This window comes from Bufo gargarizans, chromosome 3 (genome assembly GCF_014858855.1).
Source record: "Bufo gargarizans isolate SCDJY-AF-19 chromosome 3, ASM1485885v1, whole genome shotgun sequence".
Taxonomy (NCBI): domain Eukaryota; kingdom Metazoa; phylum Chordata; class Amphibia; order Anura; family Bufonidae; genus Bufo; species Bufo gargarizans.
Window position 1 is genome coordinate 122,245,702 of NC_058082.1, and position 17,138 is coordinate 122,262,839.

General features: G+C 41.5%; 1 protein-coding gene across 1 annotated transcript in view; it reads right to left on the reverse strand.

The window, feature by feature from the left end:
- The window catches only part of ERBB3 (erb-b2 receptor tyrosine kinase 3), an 83,634-nt gene that overhangs the window by 26,491 nt on the left and 40,005 nt on the right, over positions 1–17,138 (reverse strand). The window contains exons 3-12 of the mRNA XM_044284356.1: positions 16,315–16,501; positions 14,513–14,638; positions 5,642–5,707; positions 4,660–4,778; positions 4,440–4,578; positions 3,977–4,090; positions 3,202–3,316; positions 1,922–1,995; positions 1,758–1,845; positions 649–851 (exon numbers count right to left, since the gene is read on the reverse strand). Of these exons, the coding sequence (XP_044140291.1) occupies positions 649–851; positions 1,758–1,845; positions 1,922–1,995; positions 3,202–3,316; positions 3,977–4,090; positions 4,440–4,578; positions 4,660–4,778; positions 5,642–5,707; positions 14,513–14,638; positions 16,315–16,501 (1,231 nt within the window). The remainder of the gene's footprint in view (positions 1–648; positions 852–1,757; positions 1,846–1,921; positions 1,996–3,201; positions 3,317–3,976; positions 4,091–4,439; positions 4,579–4,659; positions 4,779–5,641; positions 5,708–14,512; positions 14,639–16,314; positions 16,502–17,138) is intronic.

Below are 17,138 nucleotides of genomic sequence, written 5' to 3' on the forward strand. Positions count from 1 at the left end.
AGAACACTGAAATCAGCATGTCCGTCACTACACTATGCTGCCCTCAGAGGCCGCCTAAAATACTGTAGTAATAGTCTGTATGTTAATCACGGAAGCTTTCCAAATACAACCAAAAAAATTGCTATAATTATAGAACAGGAACATAGACCCTATGTAGACCCTATGACCCTAAGTAACTACAGCTATAATGGACTATACTATGGCTATGATGCTATAGCCTAGTCTGAGAACCATTTTCTTTTTGGAATCAATGGATTTTCATTCATTTTTATGAACACTGGAAAATACAAGTACCAGGCAGGATAATGGGAACTTGGATCCCAGTCATTTCTGCTTTGATCCCTTGCTAGACAAACAAAACGCATAGAATTGGGCAGCACCCTTTACTCAATTAAGAGACTGTATGCACATTACTATCAAGGATAGATCCAGTCACTGCAACCAGTTCAAATCAGTACATAATACAACAGCACAATCTTCAATAGAAAGAGAAGAAGCTGGTTTATTTTACACAACTGTTATGAGATGTCTCCGCTCCATTCTGAGCCTTTTGTAAGCAACATTTTTGGAAAGGATACCATTAATACCACCCAGAATAAAAATATCTGTATTATATGCCCAGAAGAGAATCAAAGGTCAGAGATTTACCACAATCGTCTGGAGACTTGTTATTCTTTATATCAAAGTTCTGCCGTTTAGTTGGGAATAAGTATTTCCAGTTGATAGTGTTGTAATAGCAAAGGTTCTCATTTTCTGCAATATAAACCTTCCCGGCACTGATATCACGCAGTGAACGAAATCCCAGAGACGTCACATTGCTGTTCTTCATCACTAGAAGTGACACCCCACGTCTGTAATAGATCATAGAGAGATCGTGTCTCTTGTCAAAAATGCAAGACAAGAAAAACATAATAGAGGACAAAGGTGAAGTAATATAGAAGGAGAGTGCCAACATTATGACTGCAATACGCACATAAAACACCTTATCTATACCGTAAATCAGTACCAACGCCTAACCGACAAGCCACTGGTGGTGTACAACGCTATACACTATGCTTGAAAAAAACATCTGGAGTTGTTGAAATGTCTGATTTCTCAATGGATACTTAAAGGGAATATGCTATCAGAAAGTGATGTATTATAGAAATTCTTGTGATTTTTTTTTAAATGTTCACGTCACTATGTGTTCTTAAAATAATCTGTCAATTCCTGACACTGGCCACTAAGCTTAAAGGGGTTCTCCGGGCTTTTAATATTAATGACCTATCCTATAGGTCATCAATATCAGATCGGCAGTGATCCCTCACTCGGCATCCTGCCAATCAGCTGTATGAAGGGAAGGTGCGCGCAAACAATATGTGATTTTTCTGATGACGCATTCCTCTCAAACATCTCAACTGAATATGAAAAATGTGACATCTTTGACGTATTATATATAGCTAGGGAGCTTTGTTAAGATTTTTTCCAGGTACATTTTGCTGCCTTATGCAAGCCTACTATATACACTACTATTGTAGAGACCACATCAAGAACTGTTTACTGAATTTCATCATAAAATATGATTGCATCTTGAATGGTCCTTTTCAAATAAATAGTATATGACACTGGGTAAGGGGCATAAGGAATGATATCAAAAAGTCAACCTGAAGTTTAGGAACGCACTGAACTGATAAAATTCCTCCAAAACTAAGTGGTTTGTCAGTTAGGTTCTAGAAAGTCTGATGCGCCCTTATATCCTCCAGATATAAGATACTCACATGAGAGTCCGACCACCAATGGTAGTGAGACTGGAGAAGACGCTGAAGTCATTCATATGTTTCGGCCAAGACTGGATGTTCAGATATCCTGCGGTGAGAAGTTTGGTCAGTTTATGGACAAGTTATTATTTACTGATCCAAAATGTCAGCGGCTTTCCTCCTACCTGTTATTTCTTGCACTGTTTTGAAGACATTCAGTTTGCTAGGGTCCAGAGCGGTGATATTCATAAACTCATCCCTAGGATTATACATGTGGTCAGTCAGAAAAATGGAAGAATATTCTCTAAACATTGATGGTTCTCTAAACATTTTAGGCTAGGAAGAAAAACTATTTTTTTGCATGTTTCAAGGTTTACAACTGTCTTGATGCTATAAACTTACTGTTGATTGCCAGTTCTAGCAAGTTCAACTCAAAAAAAAAAAACTGTGTCAAATATGGGCACACACCTATGGGTGGGCTATAAGTCAACTGGGTATGATTCCTTAGTAACCTTAAAAATATTGTTCAGACCAGAGTTATGGGCCTTGATGATTGAACAAATGTTCATTCCTGATGATTGCCCAGTGATGTGGCCGAGCTGTGGGTCTGCATGTGAGGACACATCTGTACTTTCCAGGCCGCATCTGTACATGCTATTTGTTTCAAATAGCATGCACTGGCGTAGGGTGGCAAGTAAAGGTGTGGCCTGGTAATTAGCGGTGATCCTCATAAGGATCCCACTGCTGGACCGCATCTAGTACGGGCAGCCTAAAGGTTCCCAGCAATCGAGCGACAAGCAATCATTTGTTGATCACTACATCTTTATAATGGTATAAAATTATCATTTGATAGTAGCAAATATCCTCATGTAAATGAGATGTGCTGCTGACACTAATGTAGAGGAGAACGGATGATTGGACAATCGATTGTTCATTCAAACTCCTCATTCTGAGATTGTGACTTTGAGGTTTTCATAAGCTGTAAGCCATAATTATCCAAATTATAACAAATAAAGGCTTGAAATATCTCGCTTTGCATGTAATGAGTCTCTCTCATATATTAGTTTCACCTTTGAGGTTGCATTACTAAAATAAATGAACTTCTGCACAATATTCAAATTTTTCACGTTTCACCTGTAATTGTAACATGAAAATGAAATAAAAAAAAGTGCCAGTCGACTTGGCACTTGATATGGGACAATTATCTGCTCATATTGTCCAGTCTACCCAGTCAAATTTTGCTTCATCTTTTGCAAAATTAGACCAAAAATGTGGATATAATTATCAAATTTATACCATTTGGAACAAATATAAGAGTAAAGTAATAATCTGCAAAGAAAGACAAATTGTAGTACTAACATAAAGTACTATATCCAAATGACCGGGGATCCTGAAGTGCAGCATACAATATCACCGTGCATTTCCTATAGTGCAAACAGGAAAAATACTAAATACGTTTTCTTACCCGTCTAGACCAATGGTAAGGAAGTCTAGATTGCCCAAGATCTTGGTGCAGTTAATGAATCTATCAATGTTACTAGAATCCACAGTCTGGTATCTACCACCGGTTCCCTCACAGGCTGGAGAGAAATAGAAGACAAAAGCGAACTTAATACATTCTCTAGCAAATAGCAATCATACTTTTATTATTTATTTTATTATTTATTTTGCAATATTTTAGTCCAGTATAACAGAAGAGATTTATTTCTCGTAATGGAGAAATATTTGCATATTATCTGCACTAAAGAGGTTATCTGGAAGATAGGTCTGTCCTCAGAATAGGTGATCAATATCAGATTAATGGGGTTCTGGCTCCCGGGTCCCTGACCGATCAGCTGTTTAAAGAGTCCACGGTGCTCCAGTCTGTGTCACTGCTTCTTCCCAGACTAGTGACGTCACATGGCCTAGGCTCAGCTCAGTCCCATTCAAGTGAATGGGCCTTGACTATTATACCAAGTTCAGCCACTACACAGTGAACGGTGCTGTGTTTGGTATGCTGTGATAAGCACTGGAGCCGGTGAATTGGAACCTCGCCGATCAGATATTGATGAACTATCCTGAGGATGAGGCATCAACATTTTCCTCCAGGAAAAAAACTTGAAATCAATCAATGAAAAAGAATCTAAAAGATTGTTTGTTGATAACAATATTCTTGAAAACATTTGATACAGGAGCAGAGACCATTTAACACCATCAGTATCATGTCACCAATGTGACAACCCCCAGAAAGTAAAAGTTACCTTTGGGACAAAGGCCGGAACATGGCTCACACATCTTGATTCCATTTTTTGTCACCTCCATCTTGTTGCTCGGACATGCACGAACACAAGAGTTCTGGTCTATCACAAAATTATCTAAAATGGTTGAAAAACAACATTAGTACAGCATAGAGATGTAACAATAAAATAATTTTGCTATAAAAGTCTGCAAACCCTTTGCACTTTTTTGGTATAAAAGTGGATTTTGTCTGACTGAAGCTCCACTACCTTATTTTTCTGTGGGAACCAACATGGCCATGCAGCTCTGATGGTACTGTAGCTCATCCCTAGTCACTTGAATTAGCACTAATTATTAATAACTGAGCCTAAAGGACTTTCTATTGAACTTTTTGTGATGAAGAACGTTTTCTTTTTATCCTCCCTGCGACTGTCTAAAATTAATTGGAAGGGTCAGACATTATTACTTGTGTCTGCCTATACATACGGGGGCAGTTCTTCACACATGATCCTCCATACTGGAACTTGGAATCAGGACCATGTTCCATTTGACCGCTCAGAGGGTTGTAAATCAGCTGAGAACATCGTGAGACACAGGTTCCATTATCATCGAAGTTTCGGCATGCCTGTACGTGAAAAGACGGTTATGAATATGGGAAAATGCTGAACTTGGGAGAGAAAAGTACAATTCACTGAGCGTCACTCACAAAGCACTGAGTGTTTAGGGAACCTGTGCAGCCCCCAGCGCACTCATCATGGCAGCATTCATTGGGCGCCTGTCCATAACAACGTCCATTGCACTGCTGTGCGCAGTTGTTCTTTGTCACTGCAGGTAAAGATACATATACTATGTTATCCATGCTTTCAGCAATGCCTAATTTGTTAACTACGTGGCTGGTACTACTATATGGGAAAACTGTTGATGGTAAAATTATATGTGAGAATTCATTTAATATTATGTGGGCACTACTAGACGGAAGACCCAGTGATCTGAGCACTGCGAATGGCAGTATAGCTTAGGAATTATAGTGCTGCTACCACTACTTTATCGGCCATATATTATGGCAGCAGGACATTTCTCCTATTTGCCGGTATATGATGTTACTATTGGAGCACATGGACCTACTGTATGGGTACTGATTTGTGTTTGGAATTAATGTATGGGTACCACAATATTTTTTGCAGTCCAATGTACCCATTAATACAAGGCTGCCAGCACTGTATCATAAGAACAGTAATACCTGCGGCAATGTGCACTACATGGCACTACTTTATGTGCACGTCAGTCGAGCACTACTGCAGTTTACCATGCAGGTCTACTGTGTGGGCACCACAGTGGCATCATTGTGGTTATTGTTACCGTCATGTTTTGTTTGTTTGGCCTCCATATTAAAATGAACATTTGAATATTGAACACAGCAATTTTTGGGACTGATTAGTGTTAGGGAGAAAATAGCCTTTTAATTCACTAGAAAGTGATAAATCAAGAACAAGTCAGGCTTCCTGAATATCTGACAGCTAAGTTCCTCAATGACGCCAACCTACAAGTGTAGAATAATGTCACATATGACTGTTGTTTAGATATAAGGATGTCATGGTGATGGATGCATTGTACTAAATCTACTCTCATTTTTGGGTGAATTATCGAATATTACTGACACCATCTGATGACAAAATGGAAAAACTCACATTTCTGACAGTCTTCTTCTCCTGGTCCCCAACATTTCCCATTACAAGATGGATGACAAGGTTCACCTGCAGCACACAACACAGGTTGAGAAAAGGGATACATTAGTATCTGAACACACAACATACATGGATGGTTGGAAGAATGTTTCAGTTCATAACCATTGATCTGTGTTTAGGATCCCATGTAGCACAAGGGTCTCAAGGTATGAAACCCTACCATGATTTCCTCTATATAAAATACTAAACTTCCCCAAAAAGGTTTAAAAATATTTGAAATACAGCTTTCCCCGAGACAAAATAGAAATAGCCATTCTACAGAAGCATGCAGCGCTTTCCAAACCTGGGCAAATTATGCAAAATTTGTTAAAAAGTTGTTGTTTTTTCCTTTGGCTAACGATGCGTTAAACCTTTATTATCCAATTCGAACAGTTACATTACAGAGGACCTGACACCGCAAAATGCAGTGCAATCTGCAGGCAGCATGTTATAGAGCAGGAGAAGTCATAAGAAGACCTCATGTACAACTGAGCTGAAAGCAGAAAGAGAAAAAATGTAAAACAAATAAAAATGTATAAATTAAAGGTTTTCTGAATCGTTCCCCATAAACCTGCTGCATATACAGCCAGGTCCATAAATATTGGGACATCAACACAATTGTAACATTTTTGGCTCTATACACCACTACAATGGATTTGAAATAAAACTAACACGATGTGCTTTAACTGCAGACTGTCAGCTTTAATTTGAGGGTATTTACATCCAAATCAGGTGAACGGTGTAGGAATTACAACAGTTTGCATATGTGCCTCCCACTTGTTAATGGACCAAAAGTAATGGGACAATTGGCTCCTCAGCTGTTCCATGGCCAGGTGTGTGTTATTCCCTCATTATCCCAATTACAATGAGCAGATAAAAGCTGAAAAAACAAAACAAACCCATCAGAGATATAGGAAGAACATTAGGCATGGCCAAAACAACTGTTTGGAACATTCTTAAAAAGAAGGAATGCACCGGTGAGCTCAGCAACACCAAAAGACCCGGAAAACCACAGAAAACAACTGTGGTGGATGACCGAATAATTATTTCCTTGGTGACGGAAACACCCTTCACAACAGTTGGCCAGATCAAGAACACTCTCCAGGAGGTAGGTGTATGTGTGTCAAAGTGAACAATCAAGAGAAGACTTCACCAGAGTGAATACAGAGGGTTCACCACAAGATGTAAACCATTGGTGAGCCTCAAAAACAGGAAGGCCAGATTAGAGTTTGCCAAGCGACATCTAAAAAAGACTTCACAGTTCTGGAACAACATCCTATTTACAGATGAGACCAAGATCAACTTGTACCAGAGTGATGGGAAGAGAAGAGTATGGAGAAGGAAAGGAACTGCTCATGATCCTAAGCATACCAACTCATCAGTGAAGCATGGTGGTGGTACTGTCATGGCGTGGGCATGTATGGCTGTCAATGGAACTGGTTCTCTTGCATTTATTGATGATGTGACTGCTGACAAAAGCAGCAGGATGAATTCTGAATTGTCTCGGGCAATATTATCTGCTGATATTCAGCCAAATGCTTCAGAACTCATTGGACACCGCTTCACAGTGCAGATGGACAATGACCCAAAGCATACTGCAAAAGCAACCAAAGACTTTTTTAAGGGAAAGAAGTGAAATGCAATGCAATAGCCAAGTCAATCACCTGACCTGAATGCGATTGAGCGTGCATTTCACTTGCTGAAGACAAAACTGAAGGGAAAATGCCCCAAGAATAAGCCAGAACTGAAGACAGTTGCAGTAAAGGCCTGGCAGAGCATGATCAGGGATGAAACCCAACGTCTGGTTATGTCTATATGTTCCAGACTTCAGGCTGTAATTGACTGCAAAGGATTTGCAACAAAGTATTAAAAAGTGAAAGTTTGATTTATGATTATTATTCTGTCCCATTACTTTTGGTCCCTTAACAAGTGGGAGGCACATATGCAAACTGTTGTAATTCCTACACCGTTCACCTGATTTGGATGTAAATACCCTCAAATTAAAGCTAACAGTCTGCAGTTAAAGCACATCTTGTTCGTTTCATTTCAAATCCATTGTGGTGGTGTATAGAGCCAAAAATGTTAGAATTGTATCGATGTCCCAATATTTATGGACCTTACTGTATCAACCTGCTCAGCTTCTCTTGCACTGTACAGGCTGCCTGCAGGTTCCCTTTAAATTGACTTAAGAGAGTGCTGCAAGTAGTAAAATATATTTGAAAATCTTCCAAAGTGTTCCAGTGAAGACAAGATCTGTAATTAGTTGAAATAACACGAAGATCACTTAGTGGTTAAATTTTATTATATAAAACATACTGTTTGCTTCCTATTTTTTACTGATCTGCCTTCATTTGCCATATGTTTGCTGTGCTGGTGGTGTTTGCTGACATTGGGTAAAAAGGGCTTCTGGGTAATGAGATAACAGGTTGCAAAGCACTGGGTGTGTGAGTATTCCTGAAAATACTACCTATGTTTCAAAGTCCAATGTGTAGGATACAAGTTAGCAATACTAGATGTCTATGTTGCTTATGCAAAGGTCAGTGCATACACTAATGACTTTTCTTCCGATACATCTACAGGAGACCTAACTTGTACCTAAAATATCCACCACAGATTTAGCCATGGATCTGCGTCAAAATGCACACGAGTTACATGCAGAATTTCTGTGGATTTGCTGCACAAAAGGATGACATCCATGCTGAAAATCTGCAACATTCATTCTGCAACCTACCGTCCTGTGTGGCTATAGAGCCTAGCTAACTGGTGCTTGTGAACTGACAGCTATTCCTTCTGGGCACCCATTCACATGCATGCTTAGCTCGCCCAAAAGTGCATGTGTTCTCAATACGGAAAAAGGAATATATCGCTAACAGACACCTCTGTCATCCAACATGTCTGATCTTTCTCCTGCCATATGACACTGGGGGATTCATAGCTGGAAGGTCTCTTTCTCTACAGAGCCCATTTACTACAATGGGACCCGGCAGGAATCCGGCCTGTTTCCAGCATTAGGTCAGACAAAAACAGTTGCTTGCAGCGGTGTTTCTCCTGTCGAATCTCAATGGGGCCTGGCGGTGCTCCGGCAGTTTCTGGCTATACTGGATGCGATGAACTCTGGCAGCCTGTTCCTCTCCTGCGACGGTCTGCCGGAACGGTTTAGCGCTAGTGTGAAACTAGCCTTAGATCATTGGCTGGTCTTGCTGAAATCGGCAGATTTCTAACACGTATGATCACCTTTACAGTATTTTCAACTTACTGTATGTCTCAGCTGTCAGCCCAAATACCTACAGGACAGGCAGTCGCCCACGCCTGTCAAGGAACTTAATGTATTTATTCTTTGATATCTGCTGCGAGGAACAAGATCTGATCTACTGGCCTGGGGTGATGTGCGGCACCAGATATAACTTATTTTAGGATGTCCTTAAACTTCCTGATAGTTTAGGGACAAACCTCACGGAGCTGTACAAATAAGATGTCACATAGCGTTACCTCAGTAACCCGCTGGCGTCAGTGACATTACCTTCAGGGTTATTAATGTCTTTTAATAACGTAAAAAGACTCGTATGCACCTTGTCAAGTGTTTACATTAAATCCGAAATATGGCCAGCCTCTAAAAACAGGATAGGGATAGCAGAAGTTTTGCCAAAGCAGGGTTTATCTTGGCAACCGTGTGGCATGAGCTAATATTTGTTAAAAGGGTTTGTAGAGCTGAACTCTATGGCACCTGGAACGAACTTGTGATTGTCACCACAGACATACAGTACATGGAGAGGTACACGTAAGGTACATCAGTGACATCTGTGACATCTGCTAAAAATAAAGATGCCACCGAATAAGAAGAGGTGGGATGGGGTTAACTGCAGAATAGGCGGCATACACTGGTTTCAGCATATAGCATTACATGCTTATGTCGGCTTTATAGCTAACAATGTGATAATCCACCGCAAACACTTAGGATTGTGAAACCTTTTTTGGAGTATCGCAGGAAAGGTGGTCACTGCACTGGAAACTGAAAGGCAAATTCTTACATTTTCACAATAGATAGCAAGACGACATACAAAGGCCAAAAAGCCGTGTACGATATTTCCAAAAGGAAGGGAAAGAAACAAAGTAGGTTGTCAGAAGGAGTAGACATGTACAAGCATCTTAATGTGACCCTTTAAGAAAAAAAAATGTTACATTTACCAGGGAACAAACGTTTCGTCTGCAGAGCAGTCAAATCCCGGGCTCCTCTTCTGTCATCGAAGATGGCCGCACTGCTTCTCAGACTACCTGATGCATCCTGTGCATTTTGTAGTCCAAGACACTTCCCTTAGGATTGGCCAGTGCAGCTCATGTGAACGATGCTGGCCAATCCAAGAGCAGGGCTGGACAACAGGAAGTGTCTTGGGCTACCAAGGCACAGAGTTCATCAGGTGGTCTGCGAGGTGCTGCGGCCATCTTGGAAGATAGAAGAGGAGCCTGGGAATTGCTGGATCTGCAGCTACAAAATAAAAAAGGAGGCACCCTACAAGTGTTCTGTTTGTTCCCCAGTAAATGTGAACTTTTTCCTTGAACTGGACGGTCACTTTAAGGCCTTGAGCAATTGCAATGCATAACACAAGAGTGGCTTGAGTCTGCAGGACAGGAATCGCCTGTACATGGGAAGCTCTTCATTCCGTCTCCTAGAGGGGGACACTCTACTTTGATGGAAAGGAATATTGGGCATGCTCAATGTCAACATGCTCGATCCTGTAATCCCGTAGGTGGTAAGCCACTGCCAGCTGTTTCAGGCTTATTCACCTACCCCTTTGAAAAGACAAGCATGCTCTACACATGTATGTCGTGGACTATCAACAGCTATCTAAAAGTGTATGGACAGCTTTTTACTTCTCTTTCTTTTTGTATAATCCTCGTTTTGGTTTAAAAAGAAAGAAAGAAACCTTCAGTCTAATGAACCAATTATGTGAGATGTAAGTGGCAATCCTTTTTAATACTCAAAATGAATTACGTAGCTTCAGCCCAATAGTGAATGGGTCTCAGACTGCCACTTACATGTATCAGCAGTGAAAGTGAATGCTTCCGCTGCAGCACGTTACGGGATGGCAGGACAGGAGCCATCCATCATACTGCCTTTGAGGAAGAAGTAAATGACGGTGTTACAGTAATGACAATAGTCACACTGCTGATACCTGTCACCGTCCGGGGCCTTTAATGTCAGATACTTTCCTGTTTTCTAGGTACTTATAGTAAAGCTGTGCTCCGGGTCAGTGCTTTGTAGTAATAGTACAGTACAGCACGTACACAAGGTGGTAATGAGCTCCTTTGTATATAGCTTTACTAATGAATGGCTTGACTTAGAATACAATAACAAGGAAATGCAGTTGTATTCTAGGGAACTACAAACTTGAAAAAAATCCCTTAAAGGGGGTTTCCAGGACTTTAATATTGATGGCCTATTCTCAGGATAGGCTCTCAATATGTGATCGGTGGGGAAGGGCTGACTCCTGGCACCCCAATGGATCCACTGTTTTTCAGTAGCACCGGAAATGCATTGCATCATCCACTGTGTAGTAGACATTGCTGGTTACTGCAGCGCTCCCCCCATTCACATTGCCTACACCATGGATGGAGCTATGTAGTTCTGGTGCCTATTTCAATCGCTGGAGCTACTAAACAGCTGATTAGACATTTGTGACTTATCTTATCATCAATATAAAAGTTCTGGGAAAATTAAACCCTTAAAGGGAATCTGCCACCAGCGAGCTCCCTCTCAACCTCTTTGCACAGACACATAGCTGTGGTTGATCTGATTACAATGCTGTCTTTCTTTTGTTGATCTGAGGCTCTGTTTTATTATGATGCTTTTTCTTAATATGCAAATTACGCCTGTAGTGCAATGAGGGTGTCACTGTTGCTCTTGTTGCTCCCAAGTGCCGCCCTTTTCTGCCTGGCCATGTCAATCAAGGCAAAGAGGGAGGGGCAAGCCACAGAAATGAGTGGCGCAAGGGCGACGATCTCATTGCACAAAAGGCCTAATTTGCATATTTTAAAAAAGTATCATAACTCGGGAATGGAGCCTCAGATCAATAAAAACAAACAAACAAACAGGGTTTTAGGGTGCATTCAGACGACCGTATTTCTGGGTCCGCAGAACGGGTGCGGACCCATTCATTTCAATGGGGACGCAAAAGATGTGGACAGCACAAGAAATATAATGAGCCTTTCAATATACGGCTGGCTCTATATCTGGCCTGTATCCGTGTTTTTCAAATCCGCAATTTGAGGACCGTAGCCTTAGGGGAACTACAAACAGTTTGACGTCACTGGTGCCAGATTCCCTTTAAAAATGTCTTATCTAATTTTCTTCCAGCCCACAGCTCTTCCATTTTGTTACGGCCTCATTAGACAACCCCATTCTGTATTAGTTCATATGAAAGTAACGGGGGCAGTTCTCTTTTCATGACCCCCAAAAAAGGAGCTGGATGGCGCTGCATCTGTGCATTACACATGACCTGCATAGAAAGATATGGCCTGGACCGCTGAAAAGCAGCAATACATGCATGCATTAGGTGACAACGGCTGATGCAAATGACTGCAAGAGGACTCTCCCTTAAAGCTAAGTGCCAAAAAAGAATGCTGCTTCTTTCCTTGGGAAACCAAGGAGTAACATCTTGCCATAGGGTGGCCATTTTTATGTTTTGGTTTTGAAATTTGACATGGAAATATCCCTTTGTGCCTGTGCGGCTGGACCTCAACAGTTTAGCAGCCCCTTCAGACTGATGTAAAAATGGAGCCTGTGGCTCATCAGGGGGAATCATCAGTGTTTGGCTACATGCACACGACCGTTGTGTGTTTTGCGGTCCACGGAACGGAGCAACGGATGCGGACAGCACACAGAGTGCTGTCCACATCTTTTGAGGCCCTATTGAAGTGAATCCACATCCAAGCCGCAAATACCGTGGCTCGGATGCAGACCAGAACAACAGTCGTATGCATGAGGCCTTTTAATCTTGGCTGATGAATCAACGTACATTAGTGAAATATGATTTCAGTGATTTGCTACTCACTTGTGCAATGTGGCTCCAACGTCCTACGTTATAAGGAAAGTAAACAGAGGTGTGTAGATAGCAGAGAGCATAGGGTTTCATACACACTTGTTCAGGTTCCCAACACAGAAACCAAATACACCTTTTGTATAAATCAGTAACACAGGGTGGAGGTTATTTCCCTTGACACCTATATGACGATTTGCACGTTTTTCCATTGAAATCTTTACTCGGCCACTTTTATTCTCATTGATAAGACATCTGGACTTGGTCCAAGAGAGGCTGCCAAGTTCTAAAGTCCCAAGTTCTACGAGATGCAGACGCTTCGGGGATACATAGTAACGGGCTCGGTGTTGTGTGTAAACTCCAGCTCTGTACTCTTTCCATTTCTACTCAAACGGCTGTAACTGAAATATCCTGAGCCTACTGCCCTCCAAGACCCCTCTTTTCTGAAGAAATCATTAAAAATGGATCTCTAGTGTTGCCTCAGTTTTAAATAATTTTTAATTTAGTGTTGTCCTGTTTGCATCAATGTATGTACAATCTGTCTCTATATTTGATGTAGCTAAGGCTACTTTCACACTAGCGTTAATATTTTCCGGAAAAAAATGCTTCCGTTTTGTCCCTATTCATTGTCATTGGGGACAAAAAACTTAACTGAACAGAACTGAGTGCTCCAAAATGCATTACGTTCCGTTCTCATACCAGAGAGCAAACCGCAACATACTGCGGTTTGCTTTCCGTCCTTGGATGCGGAGCAAAACGGATCCATCATGACCCACAATGCAAGTCAATGGGGACACAATAGAAAACAGATCCGTCCCCCGTTGACTTTCAATGAAGTTCATGACGGATCCGCCTTGGCTATACTCAAGATAATACAACCGGATCCGTTCATAACGGATGCAGATGGTTGTATTATCAGTAACGGAAGCGTTTTTGCTGAACCATGCCGGATCCATTAAGAAACGCTAGTGTGAAAGTAGCCTAATGGGGTTAATGTTTCTTCTTGACGAGACCACCTTTAGGCATAGGTGGTCTTACAGGCATTGTTCCCTGCCATATATCGAGGCTTTTTAATTGGTCAGAAATTTAACTTACAGGGTGGCTTGAGAGAGAGATTTTCTTACTTCTGGAGGGGAGCTTGTTTGTATCCATATTATGAAGCATAACTACACTTTGGAGTTTCCAAAGGAGATGCAGCTGTCTTTTGACAGCCTCTATTGACCCTTACATGGGCTGACTGACACAGCAGGTAATTATTGAGAATGAACCGTTCATTCCCAATAATTACCTGCTTGTCAGAGGAGGTGAGAGCTTCTATTTACATGCAGCAATCACCTCTGCAGTATGGGGTCAGGGATCTCTACTGTGATGGCTCATCCCCATGGAGAATCTTTGTTTCTGGGCAGCAGATCGCCATCTACACAGCACAATCTGCTGCCCAGAAAGGATGATTTAGATGTCTGCACCCGATGGACAAGAGTATGTTCAGTTCATACACAGGGCAATTATCGGGAATGGGCATTCCTAGGAATACTTCTTCCCGATCATTGTCACAATTGTCGGCACAAGTAAAGGGACCTTTGCTGATCTCTATGAGATAACATCCTATTGTCTCACTATCTGACGCAGTATATGTATGTATTGAAGATCATGTGCAATTAGTTCATGCACACGGTTTACATGGCGCTAATAAGCAAAGTAAAGGCAGGTAGCAAAGAAGGGTGGAAGCAAAGTAAAACCAATGACTTCTATCAAATCAGTCAGATATAGGCTGAGAATAACGGAATCAAGCAGCACTTACAATTGGCAGCATTCTCTCCGATTTCAACTTGAGCCTTGGGATCTCGTATGATGTCTTTCCAGTCAATGGTATCTGTGTAACATAGCTGCTCGTTCTTAGTCATGTGAATCCCTCCAGCCAGAATCTCTAAAAAAAATTGGAACAGAGTGAAGGTTGCCATTTTGTAAGCGAAATTAATATCCACTTGACCTAAGCCACAAAATGGTGGACTGCCGAGCGTGCAAATGACAGGTGCGCTAGAAGATACTTGGTATGCAAGTTCCCGCTCACAGAAATGTTGACATTTTAATGCGCTCTGTTCATATAGGGGAAAAAAATTCATGCTGTTTTGAGAACAGGTTTTGTTTGCTAAAGTTTCAAACCTGTATAACCAGTGCGCTTATCCAGCGATAGAGACGTGTTCTTATTTTATCTGTTTGTCTGATAGGGAAGAAAACAATCGTGCTGGCACAACTCCACCAGTAGTAAAGCAATGCATACAAAAACAAAGGTCTAAGGTCCATAAGGCAGTTTCTCAGCCAGGAAGGAGTAGGTAGAAGGGTCAACAATAGGGGGGGACTAACAAGGGGCTGCAGAACCCGATTGCCGATGACAGAGGCTATTGTAGGAGGCTCTTCCCACTGGGCAAGTCAGCTTGCCCCCTCAATGAGGCTCTGTCCTGGGAACGTAGCTTATTTTTAGAACAATTGTCTTTTTTTCTCTACCCCAAAAAAAAAAACAAAAAACACAATACTTAAATTCATTCTTTTAATTTTCCCAAGCTCTAATTGACAGCGAGTGATAGATGCATGGAGAGGCTCTCAATGTGCACTCTAAGGCGGACAGCCTAAATCCAACCCCAGCTTTAGATGTGTAGGTTGGGGATTTTCTTCTTCTTTAATGGATACAGAATGTATGAGAAAAGACTAAAGATCCCTGGAGCACTTCTGCTCAGGCCGACCTACTAAAAACCTTCTTCACACCATATGGATAGAGCACAAATAGCAAGTTGCTGTCCATTTGGAGCAGGCATGAGGTTAGGAAGTGACAGTGCTGGACTGCTACACTTTCACAGGTTGCCTTATTATTTATTTATTTTATGCACTTATATAGCGCTACTATATTCCGCAGCGCTTTACAGACATTAGCATCAAGCTGTCCCCTATGCCAAAAAAAAACGGATGCCATATGGAACGTCATCCGTTTTTTTTTTTTTGTGGATCCGCAATTTGCGGACCACAAAGCACATACGGTCGTGTGAATGTAGCCTATTTGGTGCACATAAGCCAAAAACATGCCATATATTAACCTGGTGCTCATGTTGCCCATTTGGATACACTCTGACAGAACAGAGTATTTAGTAAAAAGTACTTAGAATTGTGTATAACAGACATGAGGTATTCCCATCTCAGACATTACTGGCATATCGCCATCAATGTCATATAGATGCAGTCCCACCTTTGGGACCCGCTCCTATCTCCAGAATGCCCCCCTTAAAGTGAAGGAGAGTGCACTGCGCAAGCGTGGCCACCCTCCATGAGCTGCTAGGGGAGTTCCGAAAATAGCCGAGCGCTGTAGGGGCCAAGCTTGAATACCAGACACAGCCCGTGAACAAGAGTGCCGCTGTTTCTGAACAAGTGACACATTATTATATTGGTGATTTTATAATCACATTTACCCTTTTTCCCTTATTTTTCATTGTTTACCGTGTGCAGTGAGCGGTCTACGGCTGTCTGTGTTTTCTATGTAATACATTGCACGTCAGCTTTTGTGTCCATTGTGACATGTTTTGTATATGGTCCCATCCTGTAATTCTGTCTTACCTGTAAGATGGTGGAAGCTGAGCTTTTGGATACCACGGGTGCCATTAACTTGGTTATTAAGTATCATGTAAAGTGAGTACTTGTCTTCGTAAAGACTCTGTCCTCGAATGACACGCAGGTTGTCTAGTGGCAAATAGGTAAAGATATTCAAGCCGATCAGCACGTATCCAGTCACTTCACGTATGGACTGTAAAGCAGAGAAATACATGTTAATAATTCCCGTCTAAATTGATAACTGAACACCAGATATCGGAGGGAATTTATCATGAGGGTAATATCTGAAGTCACTTTTGCTTTTAAAATGATGTATGTTGTTTGTTACAGTTAGTGGAACACTTTAGGGTACTTTCACACTTGCGTTTTTCTTTTTTCTTTCACTGAGTTCCGTCAAAAGGGCTCAATGCTGGAAAAGAACTGATCAGGTATATCCCTATGCATTCTGAATGGAGAGTAAGGCTACTTTCACACTTGCGGCAGAGTGATCCGGCAAGCAGTTCCGTTGCCGGAACTGCCTGCCAGGATCCGGCAAAACGTATGCCAACTGATGGCATTAGTAAGACTGATCAGGATACTGATCAGTCTTAAAAATGCCTGATCTGGTGTCATCCGGCAAGACGGATCCGGCATTTATTTATTTTTGCGCAGACCGAAAGGACGGATACGGCATTCCGGTATTTTGAATGCCGGATACGGCACTAATACATTCCTATGGAAAAAAATTCCGGATCCGGCATTCAGGCAAGTCTTCAGTTTTTTTTCCGCCAGAGATAAAACCGTAGCATGCTGCGGTTTTATATTTCGTCTGATCAGTCAAAAAGACTGAA